The following is a 17275-nucleotide window of genomic DNA, read 5'->3' on the forward strand; positions in this document are numbered from 1 at the left end:
TTAATTTTAATTAAAATTTTTAATCCAATCTAGTCAAAAGTAGGTTATATACTTGAAATAAGTCATGATACGAAAATCTATCCACTTAGACAGTGCCAATTTCATTTCTAAGGCTTTATATACTGTGGTAACATGAAAGTTAAAAATACTGTGGAAATGCCCATATAATACTCAATTCGAAATCAGAAGTTGGGACATAATTTTTATTTTTTATTTTATCACTTTTCTCAAAATATACTTGCATATGTTTCTGTCAGTAGAAATATTTATATGTGAACAAATTAATAATAACAGTATAAGAAACTTCAATTGTATTATGTAATGCTTATTAAATTAAAATGTTAAAATGTGTTCTAGTTCCTTAACAAAACTATAAATCTCGATTTATTCAAATTCTTTAACCTTTTAATAGATTGTTTCAAAATTAATAAAAGTTCAGATAACAGCTCTTACATAGATATTTATAAATAGATACATAGTACATATGTGCATATGTACATGTAATCTACATTGTATATTTATACATAAATAAAATGTTTCTTACACTTCATCCATTAAATATTGAAACTTTTATTAGAATTTATTGACAAAGTATTTTCCCAAATTGGTCGTTATCAAAGTTTCTTCGTAATATGTATGTGTGTTGTTAACATCTCATTGTACATGTACTACATTCCCAAAGGACTGTTTGGCAAGAGCCCTTTTTAACAAGAGCAAAAACACAACACAAATTGACGGCATTGGCGTATGCAAAATATTTTCTGATAAATAGTTTATTTATTTTATGCGTCTAAGACCAGTTTTTCTTTTCAATACATAATATTTATTTGTTTATTTCTGTAAATATATAAATACAAACTAAACTTAAGCACATTATCGGTCCTAGGCTAAATGGTAACAATACAATAAAATGATGCCACGTCGTCGTGATAAGACTTGCAGTCATTAGAGCCAATTCAAGTTACAGGATTTACATTAAACTTATTGTAGCGGGTTATCCATTTTACGGTTTCAAAAGTATAAAGCTATAATTCAACATTTGTCAAAACAAGTTGTTAAGTCTGACTTTTACGAAAATGGATTGCTTAAATATCGCACAACGCATACAAATTGGTAAAACCTACTACAAAATGGTGTTTCTGACACAGCCACATGTCGTGATTTAAGAGGAGGTTATGGTTAACATAATTGTTCAACTACCCTAATAAAAAATAAAGTGTACCGCCTCTAGGTACATCAGACCATTGTATCATATCTGCAAATCTCTCATGTCAAAAAAAAAAAAAAAACAGTTAAAGAAAAAACTACTAAGAGAACTGTTTGGCATTATGAAAAAGCCAACTGGGACGGTCTCAATGAATTCTTATTCAGGAACTTTAAGCGCAGATATGGCTACAAATTTAAATCTTTGTGGAATGAGAAATTTTATCCCCAAAGGGTGATATGTAAGTTTCCGTTGTTATAAAGCCAAACCGACTGAGGAAAACCGGAATATGTTCAAGCCGTAATACTTGGACTTCTAGGAATGCTCATCAGTTTACCCTTGAGGTCAATTTCGGGCGTACTGTTAAGTACAGAGATTCTTTCTTAAATCGCACATCGAGAATGTGGAATGCTTTGGCCAACTCTGTTTTTCCCTCCCATTTTGATGTTCAGAACTTTAAGACCAATGTGCACCGGTATCTCCTTTTAAATCCTTCCCTATTTTCCTAACGCTCGCACTGTGTTTAAATATAAACATATAAAGGGTACTAATAACCCCTTAAGTGCTTGTGAATACAAAAAAAAAAAACAAGCTAGAAAGACCTGTAAAGGTCATATTCGGCGAACCAAATTTTTGCATGATCAGAAATTAGGTCTCTTTCCGAGTGGATGGAAAATAGCATTTGTCCAGCTTGTCCCTTAAAAAGGCGAGACCTCCTTTACCTCAAACTGTCGTATAGCATTCACGTCCTTTCTTTCCAGGTAATGAAAACGCTGATTAATTATCAGCTTACGAAGTATCTTGAGCAACGAAAGCTTCTTAATGACCGGAAGTATGGCTTTCGTAGCAATAGGTCCACTGGTGGTTTATCTCATCGAGCAGTGGAACAAATCTTTCAATCTTTTTATAGAAAGTAAGATTATTGCACTTGATGTGTCAAAAGCATTTGATAGAGTTTGGCACCAAGCTCTCTTATCGAAAATGCGTGTATTTGGTATTGATGAACCTCTTTTTCGTTGGATTAGAGATTACCTTTCTAACCATTTACTACAAGTTGTATTGGATGGTTTCAAGTCTGAAATTCATTAAACAAATGCTGGTGTCCCCCACGATTTCGTTTTGTCTCCGACTCTCTTCCTTATACTCATAAATGATCTTTTGTCTGCCACTTCTAATCCATTAAACTGTTTCGCCGACGACAGTACTCTCAGCTTTTCATATTCGTTTCTAGATTCAAATTGTCCTTGTCCTTCGGATGTGGAACTTCAACGGCAGCGTATGATAAGCTCATTAAATTCTGATCTTGACAGCATTGTCTACAAAGAGTGTAAAATTTAATTTAAAACAAGTTTTAGCCTTTAATATAGGATACAAGAAAGAGCTTTGAAAATGATAGGCGATAGAACTACGAGTAAAACCGAAACATTTTAAACTCTCGAACACCGCTGCAATGTTTCATTTCTTTCGTTTTTTACAGATACTTTTACAAACAATGTTCTGTCGTATTAGCCAGTTGCATTCCCCCACTTAAACGATTCAGCCGTAATACTCGCACTTCCAGGAATGCTCATAAGTTTACCCTTGAGCTCAATTTCGGACGTAATGTTAAGTATAAGGATTCTTTTTTAACCATCGAGAATGTGGAATACTTTACCCAACTCTGCTTTTACCTCCCATTTCAATATTCAACATTTTAAGGCCAATGTGCACCGGTATCTTCTCTTAAATCCTTCCCAAGGATATTGATATCCTCTTCTTCAAGGGTATTGATTTTCCATTGAGTGCCTGTACATTATACAAAAAATGCCAAAATTTGAAGAGACTGAAAAATAACGCAGTGTCGATTCCTCGTCGTTCTCATGAATGAGGACTGTCGTACGGCACATTTTGGCGTATTTTGAATTTGGATCTACTTCTACATCCATATAAAGTACATCTCACACAAAATCTGAAGCCAGCTGACCATTTACAACGTCTTAGATTCTTTAAATGGGTATTACAAGTATATTTAAAGACAATCCATTACATCCACAAAAAGCCACTGTTTGGTGCGCTCTTTGGCGCAGAGGTGTAATTGGACCTTACTTCTACGAAAACGACAAAGGAACGACTGTCACCGCAATTCGGTCATAGGATAACTAACTTCGATTTTGCCTGCTAATGAAGAATACGACTTGGAGATATGTGGTTTCAACAAGACGGATCCACCTGCCACACAGCTCAAGCGAATATGGTTTTATAGCAAAAGAAATTTCCTGGCTGATTTGAATGCCAGTATAAGCCTTGTTCTAGGGTCCAACTAAACCATCACCACACTTCTGTAATTTTGGGAACAAATTTGAAAACGCTTTACAAGTTGTACTATAGAGAAGTAGAAGGGGTTTGTTGAATTATTTACCAAATATCCTTTTCAATGGAGATAAATTCTCTACAAAATGATGGCGAGACAAACAAAACCGATAGTAGGTTTTAAAGAAACTTAAGATTGGCTCTTGGGAAATGCATATTTTAATCCCTTAGTTTTTTTTGGTGGTCAGAATTGGATATTTAGTAAAAATATTTTTTTCATTAAACTAACTAAATTACCAAATAAATGAAACAACAATAAACACAAAATATTATTCTTGTCTTATGGTGTTTTCTGCTTGTAACGTAAGTTGAAATATTATATTCTACGTAATAAAGATTGTGACTTTCACTAAAACAAACCATTTGAAAGACTTGTCGAATGTTATAAATTCCAACGAACAAAAGATTCAAAACCTCATCGGCCACATAGCCGAATAGAATATAGAATCCACGATTTATACACGCCATATATTTATATAAGTTTCATTTCCACAAACATCACATGTTTTTGAGATTTTCTTTTAATAATAACAAATATAGAGAAACAACCAATCCATTTTTATTATTATTATATATTTTGTATATGTATAAATTATATTTATGAATGTTTTTGTGTGCCAACTAAGCAAAATTGTATACACTCATATATGTATGTGGTTATTCTCCGAAAAATGTCCTTCAGGGAGAACCAAGGTAAAATAACAATTCAATAAAGAAAATAAACAAAAAAAAAAACCTTCCCACAAAAGTAGTTCCTTCGTCTTCATTTCTTTGTTGTAAATCTATTTCAATTGCACCAGCACCATGAAATAAGTTACAACAGCTCCCAGAACCTGAAAGTACGTATATTTGGAAAAGAATGAAATTTTTTGAATTAGAAAACAAAATACTAAATCCAAGCGAAAAAAACACTCCGCATGAGTAAATAGAGGTCGCGACAACAAAAATGTAATTCTCTACATAAAATTATAAGTGCTAATATCTTGTGTTTGAAAGTCTTTGAACCAAGTCACTAGTTTTGTGCGAACTTTTCAAGAAATATTAAACCTTAAAATTTCGAATATAAAATGAAAATATCTGCTTTAAATGCATCTTCTCATATGACCCATGTTAAATTTATGACACAAACAAATATTTTGCTGTAGGCAGTACACTTAGGCGGATACGCACAATTTCACATTATTAAATCCCTATCAATTATTATTAACAATTTATCAACATTAAAAGTAAACTAGTAAGGCTCATCTTTCAGAATTACATAAAATACATCCGACCTCAATCCATTGATGCAGAGTGTAATGCTGTTTGTGTTCATACAGAAGCAAATAAATCCAGTGACACTGTGAAAAACTTTGCACCAGAGATGGTCATGGCCTTCTGGCACTGCTGACAGACAATCTGAACAAATGTCTTTGCCTCTTCGGAGCCATCGTACCAATGGCATGAGTAGGCGGCTTCCATAACTGACGAGCTCTGTTTTTGAAAATAAATAAATTTCATTCAATTTTGGAGTCTTCTCTAAACCAGGAGGTAAAGGAAATATTTCAAAAAAAGAAGATGCTTTATATGTAGAATGAGAAAATGGATACTAATATGTCCTTGTCCATATCACCACATACCACAACAAAAACCACGTCCAAAATTGTGAACCTATAAAAACCATTTGAAAGGGCCACAGATACAAACCTCTTCGATTAATCGATTGCCAAAAATGCAAAAGTGGAAAACTTGCGCCAGAGAATAGCTCAAGTATCCAATCACTGTAAAAGCGTAGACATTAACTCCGTTTATTTTGGTAGCTTGGTAGGCGAGCAGGGTGAGCTTAATGGTGGATGTCAACATGTGGAGTAGAAGGGCAGCTCCGTAGGTATCTCCAATGGCAGCCACAAGTCTGAAAGTTGAAATATGTTTAAAGTTTTTTTTTTCATCTGTTAACAATTCCCTAACAAGATTCCTGGAGATAAGAAAGGATACTTTGTTGTAAATCGTGTCACGTAGTCGATTCGTTAGTGTGGTCGGTTTATTTTTTGTTTTAAGTCGATGATAGAGGAAGTGGGGTAAGTATGTTGGGGACTTTGGTTTGAAAGCTATTTCTTTTTATTGAGAAATGTAGGAAATAGAGTATAGGTTGAAAGTAAAAAAGGAGGCAAAAGTTATTGTTATTTGTTGCTATCTTTCCATTGACTTTAAGTTCATGCGTTTCAAGGCAATGAGACCCATAAAGAACTTAGATTGATGCTATAGATTTAATGTTAATTTAAAATTTAGAAACTTTTTTCCTCCAAAACAAAAGAGAACGATTGTGAGACGTTCGTGGACAAAATCAAGTATTATGCAACTTGAAAGCATCAATTTATATCAAAAAACTCGTTTAACTTCCCACCACGAAAAATATGTTCCACGGAAGATTTCCTAAAAAGCGGAAGCTATCTACTCGCACCATAAGGAGAGGATTGCATAGTCGAATTTCACGCAAGAAACTACTAGTGACAAGAAGGTAACGCAAGCTAGGAATTCACTTGCTCACTAGAACATTGGAAGATAATGTCTCAGTAATAAAACGATCATCATTTTAAAAACTGTCTTTTGAATTCTGTCCAAGAGATTATTCGAGCACCTACCCAGTTATGGGAGTTATACTCAAGCTTTAGACGAATATAGGCTTTATAAATTATAGCCAGATCAGAAGGGGTAAAACACTTCTTGCACCGGCGGAGAAAAACTATACACTTAGTGGCTTACGCTTTTGCGACAGAAGACAGCATTGAGTTTTTGAAGCATTAAATTCTTCCCATTGTGCAACCCTGCTTATACGCTGCAGTCTTCATCCGAAGAATAATAATGAACATTTATAAACGAATATGAAAATCTGAGGGTGCTGTCATCAGCGAAACAATTTATTAAGTTAAAAGTTTTAGACACAAGACCATTTATACAATAAGGAAGAGTACCGGAGATAAAACAGAGCCCTGAGAGATACCAGCATTTGTTTCAGATTTGAAACCTTCCAATAAAACTTATGTTGAATGGTTAGAAAGGCAGTTTTTAGTCTAACGAAGAAGAGATTCTTCAATACCAAAAGCACGCATTTTCGATAAGAGAGCATTATGCTAAACTCTATCAAATGCTTTTGAAATATCGAGTACAATAATCTTACTTTCTCCAAAACGATGTAAAGATTTGTTTGACTGTTTGGTGAGATAAACCATGAGATCATCAGTGGACTTATTTCTAAAAAAGTTATACTGCCGATCATTAAGAAGCTTTCTTTCTTCAATATGTTTCTTAAGCTGAAAATTTATCAGCGTTTCCATTACTTAAGAAAGAAGGGACGTAATTGCAATTGAACATATTTAAATCCGAAATACGTTTTGCAAGTAGTCAAGCATAAAGGCGGCTCGAGCAATGTTTCGGTCTAATAAACAACTTTTGGTTTGGGCCGATAAAAAATTGCCGGTCATTTGGAAATTTTAGCAAGAAAACGACCCCAAACAACCGTTCTATCACTATACTCGTATAGTCATTGGGAAGTGCAGATCTTAGCTGAACTGAACGAAGAATCAGTTTTCAAAAAGGTGGAATGAAAGACTAGCAGTTGTTCAGTGTAAACACCTCCACCACCCCTCTTTTATTTTGATCCTGTGTAAAAGTGGATGGATTCGTCTTCAAAGAATGCCCTATCCCCCCAAAAAGTGCTGGAAGGTATAGAAATCTAGAATTTGGGGATGGTGCAGTCTGTGTGCTTTGGAATTGATTCTAAATACTTAAGAATTATGGAGTGACGAATGTTGTTGTTAATTGAGGCGAATAGCAAAGCTTGCAGTTATTTGTTTGCTAAGTATATCAAGAGGTGTTAGGAAAAGTAGGGTATCCAATGCCGCAGATGGGCTAGTGCGAAGTCATCCGCTTATACATAAACAAGCTGAAGGTTGGTTGAAGTTTAGATTGTCTAAGGCATTTTGTAAGACTTATTTTAGGGTGTTAAGATGCTTTCCTGAGACCATTTAGCCAATCACTTTGAAACCCAGCATTGTATAAACTGACTCCAAAAGCGAATTTTCTAAGTTCAGACATTTTAGTGCAGATGTGTCCACGTTGTTAAAAGCACCTTCTTAACTTGGAGAGACAAATGCAGCTTAATAACAGCTACGTTTTTTGGGAAACTGCTAACCTTCATTAAATCTACAAACCATCTTACGGGTTTTCTGGTCCAATCATATATCCAAAATGAAATATCTGAGAGCTATATAGGATGATGGGTCAGGAACCTTACCTTTTTTATACAAAGGCACAAGTGGAAGTGGAATGGACCCACGCTTCACCATGGTAATGATTGCATTGGGAGTAGTTAAATCAATAGAGTCCACTCCCCCAACAAAGCAGAAGACCAACCTTGTTGATTTCAATAAGAAGATATGATTTATTGAATTCATATTAAGGTTAGATTTTTACTTACATGTAAAAACCTTAAACGTTTAGCATTTATTTCAATATTTTGGATCTGAATTCAATAAGATACGATTTACAAAAATAATTCTCTCAAGAGAAAACTTCTTCAAAAGTAACATTTTTGGTAAAAGTCCAGGTATATTCAAAATTGTATGACAGCAAAAAAAGCAACAATCTCTTTTGAATGTAAATTCTATAGTAGAGCAAAATAAGCAAAAAAGTGTCTATCTCCTTTTTTCATTTAAGTTACGAGAATGCAAAGAGCTGAATATTGGTCATAGCTCCATATCACTTACCTCACAACGTGTTTATGCCGTTCGACCCAATATTTTATTGCACTGCGAACCATCATCTCCTGCTTCTTCGTAAGTCCGTTAGGATTACTCATGCCATTTGTTCCATTAAATGTTTGTAAGGTCGATGGTGCCCTAAACTGTGCACCCCAATCAGCTTTGGTGCTGTAAACACCGGACATGTCTAGTGTGTCCACTGGTTCCTTTTCTGAAATCAAAAGTCAAAATATAATATTCAATTTGTAACAATCAATGGGAGGGAGTATATTAGAGATTGGCATTTGACAAGTTTTCAAAACACTCAGGTGTATAATGAGACGTTTCCATTTATACCTTCGTTTATAATAAGCTCTGACTTTGAATTGGCCGACAGAGACCGGAACAAGGCAGCTGAATTGGGACGGTAAGTGTCCAGTGTGGCCGACAGTTCCATCAATGGCTTCATAATACCCTTTAGATGTTGCAATTGTTCACAAGCAAAAATCAACCAAGAGCAAAAAAGAACATCGCACAAATTGGATTGTGTCGTCGAGAACAGCAGGAAGTACACCTGATACACAAATGAGATCATGTAAAACATCCCACTGCTGGCGTCCCAGGGGTAGAAGGCTTTTATTGGCAGCCTGGGTATTTCAACAGTAATGGTTTCGTTAGTTTCCATGTCCCGGGCAAATTTTACACTCTCTCCAAAGAATGTGATTGTTGTCCAGGCTGCAAGGAGAAGGAAGGAAAAACGAAAATCAAAGACAACAAAGAAAGGCAAAGAACCAACTTAAAACCAAACTCACCGACAACCGAAAGGACTGTCGTCAACATAACCAATACAAATAGCTTTCGCATTTTGGCCAAAGCTATCGAATGGTATCGAGCATCGGATTCTGCAAATAGGGGATGCGAATTGACTTGATTCCAGATGTTAAGGGTTCTGCAAATAAAGTGACAGAAATTATAAAAGGGAACTTTTATCATCATTCATCCCAAAATTGATGGGATTTTATATTTCACCTGTAGAATTGTTTTTGGTTGACAGCGAAAAATATAAATTTCGTAATGCAATGGGTGAAAAAGAGCGCTGTTATTGTATTACCAGATAATTCATTTACTTCATCCGCATTTAGCGCCATATTTGCAAGTATTGAAAAGAATTGTAGGAGTATCAACGTGAAGTGAAAACATGAGTAGACCTTTTTGAAGAAACTCGATCCACTTGTGTAGTTGTGCATGAATAGACCGGAGTACTTCATGAGCTTGATGTTGGGCATCAGGTCGGCTACAAGGCCGATATATTTAGTTTGTTGCTGCATCTTGCTTTCTAATAAAAAGCAAATAAATACAATAAATAATCAAAACATTTATTATTTTTCAGGTTATACATAAGTGTGTTTAAGGCTTAATAACTACTGCACCAACTTTAAGAGTATTCAATATTCCCTCCTTTAATTCAAAGTTAAGAAAGTAGTTTGAGGAGAACTAACTTCTTCCTTAGCAAAAATATGATATTATAGACCAAGAGCCGGCAGCAAAATTGTGTAGTGGTAATATAAAATGAAATTCAACCAATTATTAAAGCATCAAGGAACTTTCCAATAACTCACTTTCGACTCTCATACGGAATTTATTTGAACAAATAAGTTATCAAAACGAGGAGAATTTTCCGTAGACTATGCGAATTGTATTTTATTGAATATTAATTTATAATTTGTTGAAAAAACTTAACTTTTTTATAACAAAAATATGAAATACTCGGAAAATATTATGTTAAGGGAAATACACACCATTTTTTGTCAGTAAGCTAGTTTCATCCCAAGACCCAACTCATCCTAGGACAACTCATCCCGGAAATGAAAAATACTTGTAAGCAATCTTTTCAAAAACAATTGTTTGTGTATTCAATGTGTTCGTTAAAAGCTTTTTTCTTTGGATAGCTTTATTTTAATTTCATATTAGAAGAATCAGGATGGAAAATAAATTATCTGAGGATAAGAAAGAGGAAGAACATGTATTGGTTGCGTAGTAAGGCAAGTGTCTAAAACGAATAAAGAATAGTTCTTTGGTGTACTTAGCCATGTTTATGATGATAATGAAGGAATGTTATTAGTAGGTAGAAGGTACTTGATACAATCAAATCACATTCGTTCTTTCCTACAAGTTTTTAGCGCAAACATGGAGTTATTACGTTTAGTTTATTTTTTCGTTAAAGTTAATTTTATTTATGAAGTGACACTGACACGTAAGCAGTAGTTGTAGAGGTTGGCGCAATACCTGTATATAGACGAGTAAGTAAAATATGTGTGAAACAACCTTATTCTAAGGTACCAAGAATATATTTCTTGATAAACACTTTAAAATAGATTGCTGATTAAACATATCATATTTTCGGTAATCCGATGCAGTGGCGCTACACGGCCATCGTTGGTATTTACAATAGTAAGACAAATCAAATAGGAAGTTGTTGTAATGGGTCCGATTTGTCAAATTGAAAATTTTGACATTTCTCGACGTTTCAAGGTCTTTAGAGTCGAAATAAAAGATTTTTATAGAGATGTTCCTACAACCTAAAAAAAAAAACAATTCTTAAAGATGGTAAAAATTGAATTTCAACTTAAACATCTTTTCAAAAATTTGAGATTATGGCTATGAACTTATTTTATCTTAAAGAAAATATTGTTTTCAACATTCGGAACAATTTTGACAAAAATCGAATTGGCAGGTTTTTTACAACAAATAAAACCTAAAAAAATGTATAAAAGTTAATAACAATTGATTTTCGACTCAAATATATTTTCAAAACTTTGAGATTTTGGCTTGAATCTTATTTTATCTTATGAGAAATATTGTTTTGAACATTCGATAAAATTTTTTAAAAAATCGAATTGATTGTTTTTTTAACAAATAATAAAAACCTAAAAAAAGCATTTTTAAAAGTTCGTAAAAATTGATTTTCGATTCAAATGTCTTTTCAAAAATTAAAAATATTGGTTTCAAACTTATTTTTACATAAAATATTGCTTACGGCATTCTGTGAATTTTTGATAAAAATCCAACTATCCGTTTTTTTTTTCATAAAAAAAAATGCGAATTTAATAAAGATGATGTTAGGTTCTCGTTATCACGTGAACAATAGAAGATATTATCTTCAATAAATAAATAAATACTTTTGAGAAATGCTACTTAAATTAGTAAAAAACTAAAAATTGGTAAACTACTAAAAAAATAAAAATAGATTTTGAAATAGAATTATATGCAAATATTGTTTTTAATTTGTTTAATTTTTTAGAATAATTCAATTGACAACTTTTTTAACAAAACACGAAAACCTACAAACCTTTTAAGCAAGACAAATCGACAGACAGGATGGAAAGTTATCAGTGTGGGTCGCATACCAGCCTCTTTTTTAATATTACAATTGGAACAAGATGATTGAATAAAAAATAAAAAGCAGCAAAGAAAAATATTAGCAATTTATATACTAGGATGAACTAAGAGTAATTTATCAACAATTAGTAGCACTTTAAGCATTAATTCTTGCTTGCAATCTTCGTTCCATGGAATGTAGTAGAGTTTGTGTGATTTCAGGATATATTTTGTCTCACTCTTCCATTACGAGTATAATGCCTTTATGGTCTGATTTTGAAGAAATGTTGTTTTTTTACAATGCTTGTCCCGAATGATTCCATAATAGTATCACTGTCAAGAGATTGCGGGGCAGTTTAAAGTTGCTTTGAAGCATTATAAAGCAACCACCGAGGAGTTTTGAAAGCAGTGTGTTAGGGTCATTCTCTTGTTGAAAGAAAAATAAGACCAAGCTTTTTAACATTGTCATTAAAATTATTACGTACAATGTCAATGTACTTATTACTTCTTGTACTTATTGTATTTAAAATAGTAGTTAAATTGCACACACCATTGCCCGCCATACCCGTGGTATGATGGTTAGTGCTTTGGACTGCTCTTGCGAGGAATTGACAAATTCTCCAAGAGTAATTCTGGTCATGAAAACTACTTTCTCAAATTAGCCGTTCGGATTCGGCTTAAAACTGTAGGTTCCTTCCTTCTCTGATAACCGTACTCGCACACTGGAATGGTGGAGAGTTGTAAGTCACAAGTAGGCCCTAGTTCTCAACAGCGACGCCCAATTTTTTTTGCCACCATACACATCCAAACCAAAACGCCTCTCCACCATGTTTGACAGTTGGCACAAGTTCACACATTTTTCACTGTTTAGCTCGGTATTTGGTTTTCGCCACAAATGTTGCATTCCATCGCTCCAAAAAATGTTATATTTCGATTTATCAGAAAAAACAACCGATTCCCAAAACTCTCTAATGGTTTGTTTAAATGCGTTTTGGTAAATTCAAAGAGTTTTTTTCTCTTCACTTCCGAAATTAATGGCTTTATTTTCTAGCAACTCTTTCGTAATACTTTGGTTTGTTCAAATCATTAACAAATCACTTAACTCTTTCGATTTTTGTGACATTTCGATTTAATTTTTATTTGCTAATGCTTGAAACGATTGATTATAAAGTCAAAGCACTTTAAAACATTACATTTGACCTTCTTTAATCTTACAATACTTTAAAAACCATACAAGTTAAAAGTTTAATTGGTATTGCTATAATACTTTTCTAACCAGCACATTATTCTTTTGCGCATGCTGTTTGTCGCGTAGTAAATTTTAACAAAATTCCACTCAGAAGGTGCGACTTTGTTAAGTTCTTAAAAGATATAAAAGTTTAAAAAAATAACTTCAACAATTGCATACAATTTGTAAAGAGTTAAAAGTGCAATTGCCAGTACTTATCCACTATTATATTTTTCTGACGCTGGAAGTTTATGAGTTGGACGAGGAAATTCATGTTTTCTTTCTTATTTCTATTAAGCGGCTGTGTCAAAAAAGCGATATTGCTACGAACAACTTCCAATTTTGTAAAGGCTTTAAAATTCATTCATGTGCAAAATTCTTCTGTAGAAAGTTATGTCTTTAAACTTTATATTTTTTAAATAAATTAAAATAAATAAGATTGATTTCAGGAAAGCAGACAAATGTGTGTCTAGATATTTTGTATTTTTTTTTTTTCAAATTTGAAACAAGTCCAAAGAAATGAAATGAAATTATTAGTATTATAGATGAATTATTAATTTAACATAAATGATTCACGAATTGGAATTCAACCTTACGCATAAAACCATAGTGTGTGAAACGGGCATAGCATTTACTACTTTTTTATAGGATGGACTTGAACCGTACCGGCGAAACAGTGCGTCGTGTGTGAAAGAGGCCGCAGACAATTATATATATGCATACAATGTTATGAAAAGCACTTAATACTTTGTTTTTTGTAAATGTACAGTTAAAATTGTTCTGATTTTAATAAAAAGGTAATCTAAAATTTAAAGTATTTTTTCTAGTAATTTTTTTTCCGCTGGTCGAATAATCGCTGCATATGCAAAAAAATCCGTTTATGACGTCAGCTGAAATTCGGAATGATGTGCATAAAGACCATGGAATATCATTAGACAGCAGTACAATCCGTAGTCTGAATGAGAAGGGCTTAAAAGAAACTAAGTTTAAACGTTTGGGTTCTGACGGAAAGTGTCCTGTTTGGTGTCCACCGAAGTAAAAGCTAAATCCACGCTACAAAATAAGAAGCACAGTGATGTGGACAGTGGGATGCGTTTTCATGACACGGTATGAAAGTAATTGTTAAATTAGAGCAGCGAATGGCTCAGCATCAGAATAAGTATCATTATATCGCTTTGGCCTGCACAGCGCCCTGTTCTGAATCCCATAGTAATCTATGGCACCATGTAGAATATCAGGTTGGATTGAGGAAAAAAAAATGTACAATAGGTACCTTTGAGAAGCTATTAAAGAAGACTGGGGCAAAATTCCTATTCATCGGTGTCAACGCCTAGTCAACGCCTATTCCTCGGAGCTAACAAGGTGATATCATGTGCTTGTTCTCTATCTAACGCTGTGTGTGCTGTTTTTTGTTACCATTTCAGTTATTTGAAATTTAGATAGATAAAGGGTGATTTTTTTGAGGTTAGGATTTTTATGCAATAGTATTTGACAGATCACGCGGGATTTCAGACATGGTGTCAAAGAGAAAGATGCTCAGTATGCTTTGACATTTCATCATGAATAGACTTACTAACGAGCAACGCTTGCAAATCATTGAATTTTATTACCAAAATCAGTGTTCGGTTCGCGCTTTAAGATTTATGGTCTACATAATCGACCAAGTGAGCAAACAATTAATGCGATTGTGACCAAGTTTCGCACTCGTTTACTTTATTGGACATTAAACCAACCACACGAATGCGTACAGTGCGTACAGAAGAGAATATTGCGTCTGTTTCTGAGAGTGTTGCTGAAGACCGTGAAATGTCGATTCGTCGCCGTTCGCAGCAATTGGGTTTGTGTTATTCGACTACATGGAAGATTTTACGCAAAGATCTTGGTGTAAAACCGTATAAAATACAGCTCGTGCAAGAACTGAAGCCGAACGATCTGCCACAACGTCGAATTTTCAGTGAATGGGCCCTAGAAAAGTTGGCAGAAAATCCGCTTTTTTATCGACAAATTTTGTTCAGCGATGAGGCTCATTTCTTGGTTGAATGGCTACGTAAATAAGCAAAATTGCCGCATTTGGAGTGAAGAGCAACCAGAAGCCGTTCAAGAACTGCCCATGCATCCCGAAAAATGCACTGTTTGGTGTGGTTTGTACGCTGGTGGAATCATTGGACCGTATTTTTTTCAAAGATGCTGTTGGACGCAACGTTACGGTGAATGGCGATCGCTATCGTTCAATGCTAACAAACTTTTTGTTGCCAAAAATGGAAGAACTGAACTTGGTTGACATGTGGTTTCAACAAGATGGCGCTACATGCCACACAGCTCGCGATTCTATGGCCATTTTGAGGGAAAACTTCGGAGAACAATTCATCTCAAGGAATGGACCGGTAAGTTGGCCACCAAGATCATGCGATTTGACGCCTTTAGACTATTTTTTGTGAGGCTACTTCAAGTCTAAAGTCTACACAAATAAGCCAGCTACTATTCCAGCTTTGGAAGACAACATTTCCGAAGAAATTCGGGCTATTCCGGCCGAAATGCTCGAAAAAGTTACCCAAAATTGGACTTTCCGAATGGACCACCTAAGACGCAGCCGCGGTCAACATTTAAATGAAACTATCTTCAAAAAGTAAATGTCATGGACCAATCTAACGTTTCAAATAAAGAATCGATGAGATTTTGCAAATCTTATGCGTTTTTTTTTTTTTTTTTAAAGTTCTCAAGCTCTTAAAAAATCACCGTTTAGATAGATATTTTATTTTCATAGATAAATGCTTTTTCCAAATTATTGTTTTTGTTTTTATAATACGCAGCTTGCTCAGAGATTTGATATTTAATTTATATCTTACAACTGAAAAATTGTATAATATTTTAAAGATATTTTGAATTGGAGATTACATTTGAAGGAAAACTATGATTAAAACCTTTATTTAATATGAAATTTTAAATTATTACTTTGTATATTTTACATGTATATTTATCAAAAAATATAACCGTTTTTAATTAGAAATAAATATTGGATATGTGTTAAAAAAAAACACTTTTCAATCTGCATGTAGTATCTTTCTAATTTTCATTAAATATGCTGCCATTGATGTATGCGTTATCGCTTTCAACAAATTATATATCCTTATATCCTTTAAGCTCCCAAATGAGGTGTATGTTCCTTTAAAGGACTGAAACTAAAATCTAAATTTCTATACCATATTACGATTTTGGGATATCTAAATAAACATTTCTTTTAATTTTTATTAATATTTGTAGTTATGATGCAATGGAATAACTATTATATAAAGAACTATCAAGTAGTAGCCAAAAACTTAACTCATTATTCCATAACTATTTTTATGCAAACAAAATAATATTTTGAGATCCATGAGTTTTTCATCAAACTGATAAATATTATAAACATATTAAACATATTTTAGCTAAGGAAACCAAATAAACTACTTTTCATTATTTCAATGTTTCCAAATTTTTGAAGGAGCTGGAAGGCGGTCCACATTTTTGTAGATTTGGTTTAGAATATCTTATAACTCAGAAACCACTGTTATGAGAAGTAAGCGCAACTGCTTAACCAAATTAATTAATTTCTCAAAATTTGAATTAGATAGAGGATTGTCGAAAAACACTTTAAAGTTAGTGCAGAATGGTTTTTTTTAATCACGGTCTCACGGTTCAATAGTACTTTCCATTATCAGATGAAGAGAATTGAATATAGGGTTAGAAGAGTTCAAAGGTTAACTTCATCACAACAATTAATTAATTGAACTTGACTTTAATTTTTTTCATTGAAGAAATATTTCTTTTATACCTTTACTGAAATGTATTCCAATTAAAAAAGATGCCCCGCAAAAGTATAGATGTTAATCCACAAATTTAAAATGTAGACAGTTTAACCCCGTAAAGTGTTTTAAATCGAGTATATGAATTTGTCCTTGAAATATTCTCATTGGCGTACATAAACACAAACATAAGTTCTATAAAATATTTTCAAACAAAATTCTTAAATCTTATTTTCTCCCGATGTTTGATGCGTCCTTATTAAGTGTCTATGTCAAACTATTTCCATTGTGTCCATTTTAAATTAATTACCTGAAAATGATTTTTAAAATTCAATAAATTTCAAAACTACACACATAGAAAAAGATCCACAACTTTGTTGACGTGGCCTAGACATCCTTAAAATTTCTCACGACTTGTAGTTATATATTTTTAATAGTGGGTTAAAGTTTATGTATTGTACTTTGAGACACACGCGTATTATTACGATTCAGGGTTGGGGTACATTTTCTAGACACATGAACAAATCATAGACTTTTAATAATTTTATTTCAACACACATATAAAAAGGAGGGCATACAGATAGCCTGATTCCCACGATTAAATTAATGAATTGAA

General features: G+C 33.4%; 1 protein-coding gene across 1 annotated transcript; it reads right to left on the bottom strand.

Annotated features, from left to right (window-relative positions):
• Window positions 1-4105: 4105 nt before the first annotated feature.
• Window positions 4106-16927, bottom strand: LOC129953866 (odorant receptor coreceptor). The gene is made up of 8 exons (XM_056067382.1): window positions 16689-16927; window positions 9301-9607; window positions 9084-9220; window positions 8629-9006; window positions 8299-8503; window positions 5240-5444; window positions 4871-5026; window positions 4106-4386 (listed from the first exon to the last, which is right to left on the bottom strand). The coding sequence occupies exons 2-8, from the start codon at window positions 9597-9599 to the stop codon at window positions 4336-4338; spliced, it is 1431 nt and encodes a 476-aa protein (XP_055923357.1). The 5' UTR covers window positions 9600-9607; window positions 16689-16927; the 3' UTR covers window positions 4106-4335.
• Between the last annotated feature and the right edge of the window lie 348 nt (window positions 16928-17275).

This window comes from Eupeodes corollae, chromosome 1, assembly GCF_945859685.1.
Source record: "Eupeodes corollae chromosome 1, idEupCoro1.1, whole genome shotgun sequence".
Taxonomy (NCBI): domain Eukaryota; kingdom Metazoa; phylum Arthropoda; class Insecta; order Diptera; family Syrphidae; genus Eupeodes; species Eupeodes corollae.

Bases quoted from the DNA above. Each gene is read 5' to 3' on its own strand.
- LOC129953866 (XM_056067382.1), bottom strand. From the start codon at position 9,599: ATGCAGCAACAAACTAAATATATCGGCCTTGTAGCCGACCTGATGCCC. The intron at 9,221-9,300 runs GTGAAATATAAA...CTTTATTTGCAG, and splicing joins AACCAAAAACAATTCTACAG to AACCCTTAACATCTGGAATC. The intron at 5,445-8,298 runs GTAAGTGATATG...TTCAACTTTCAG, and splicing joins CGGCATAAACACGTTGTGAG to ACTTGTGGCTGCCATTGGAG.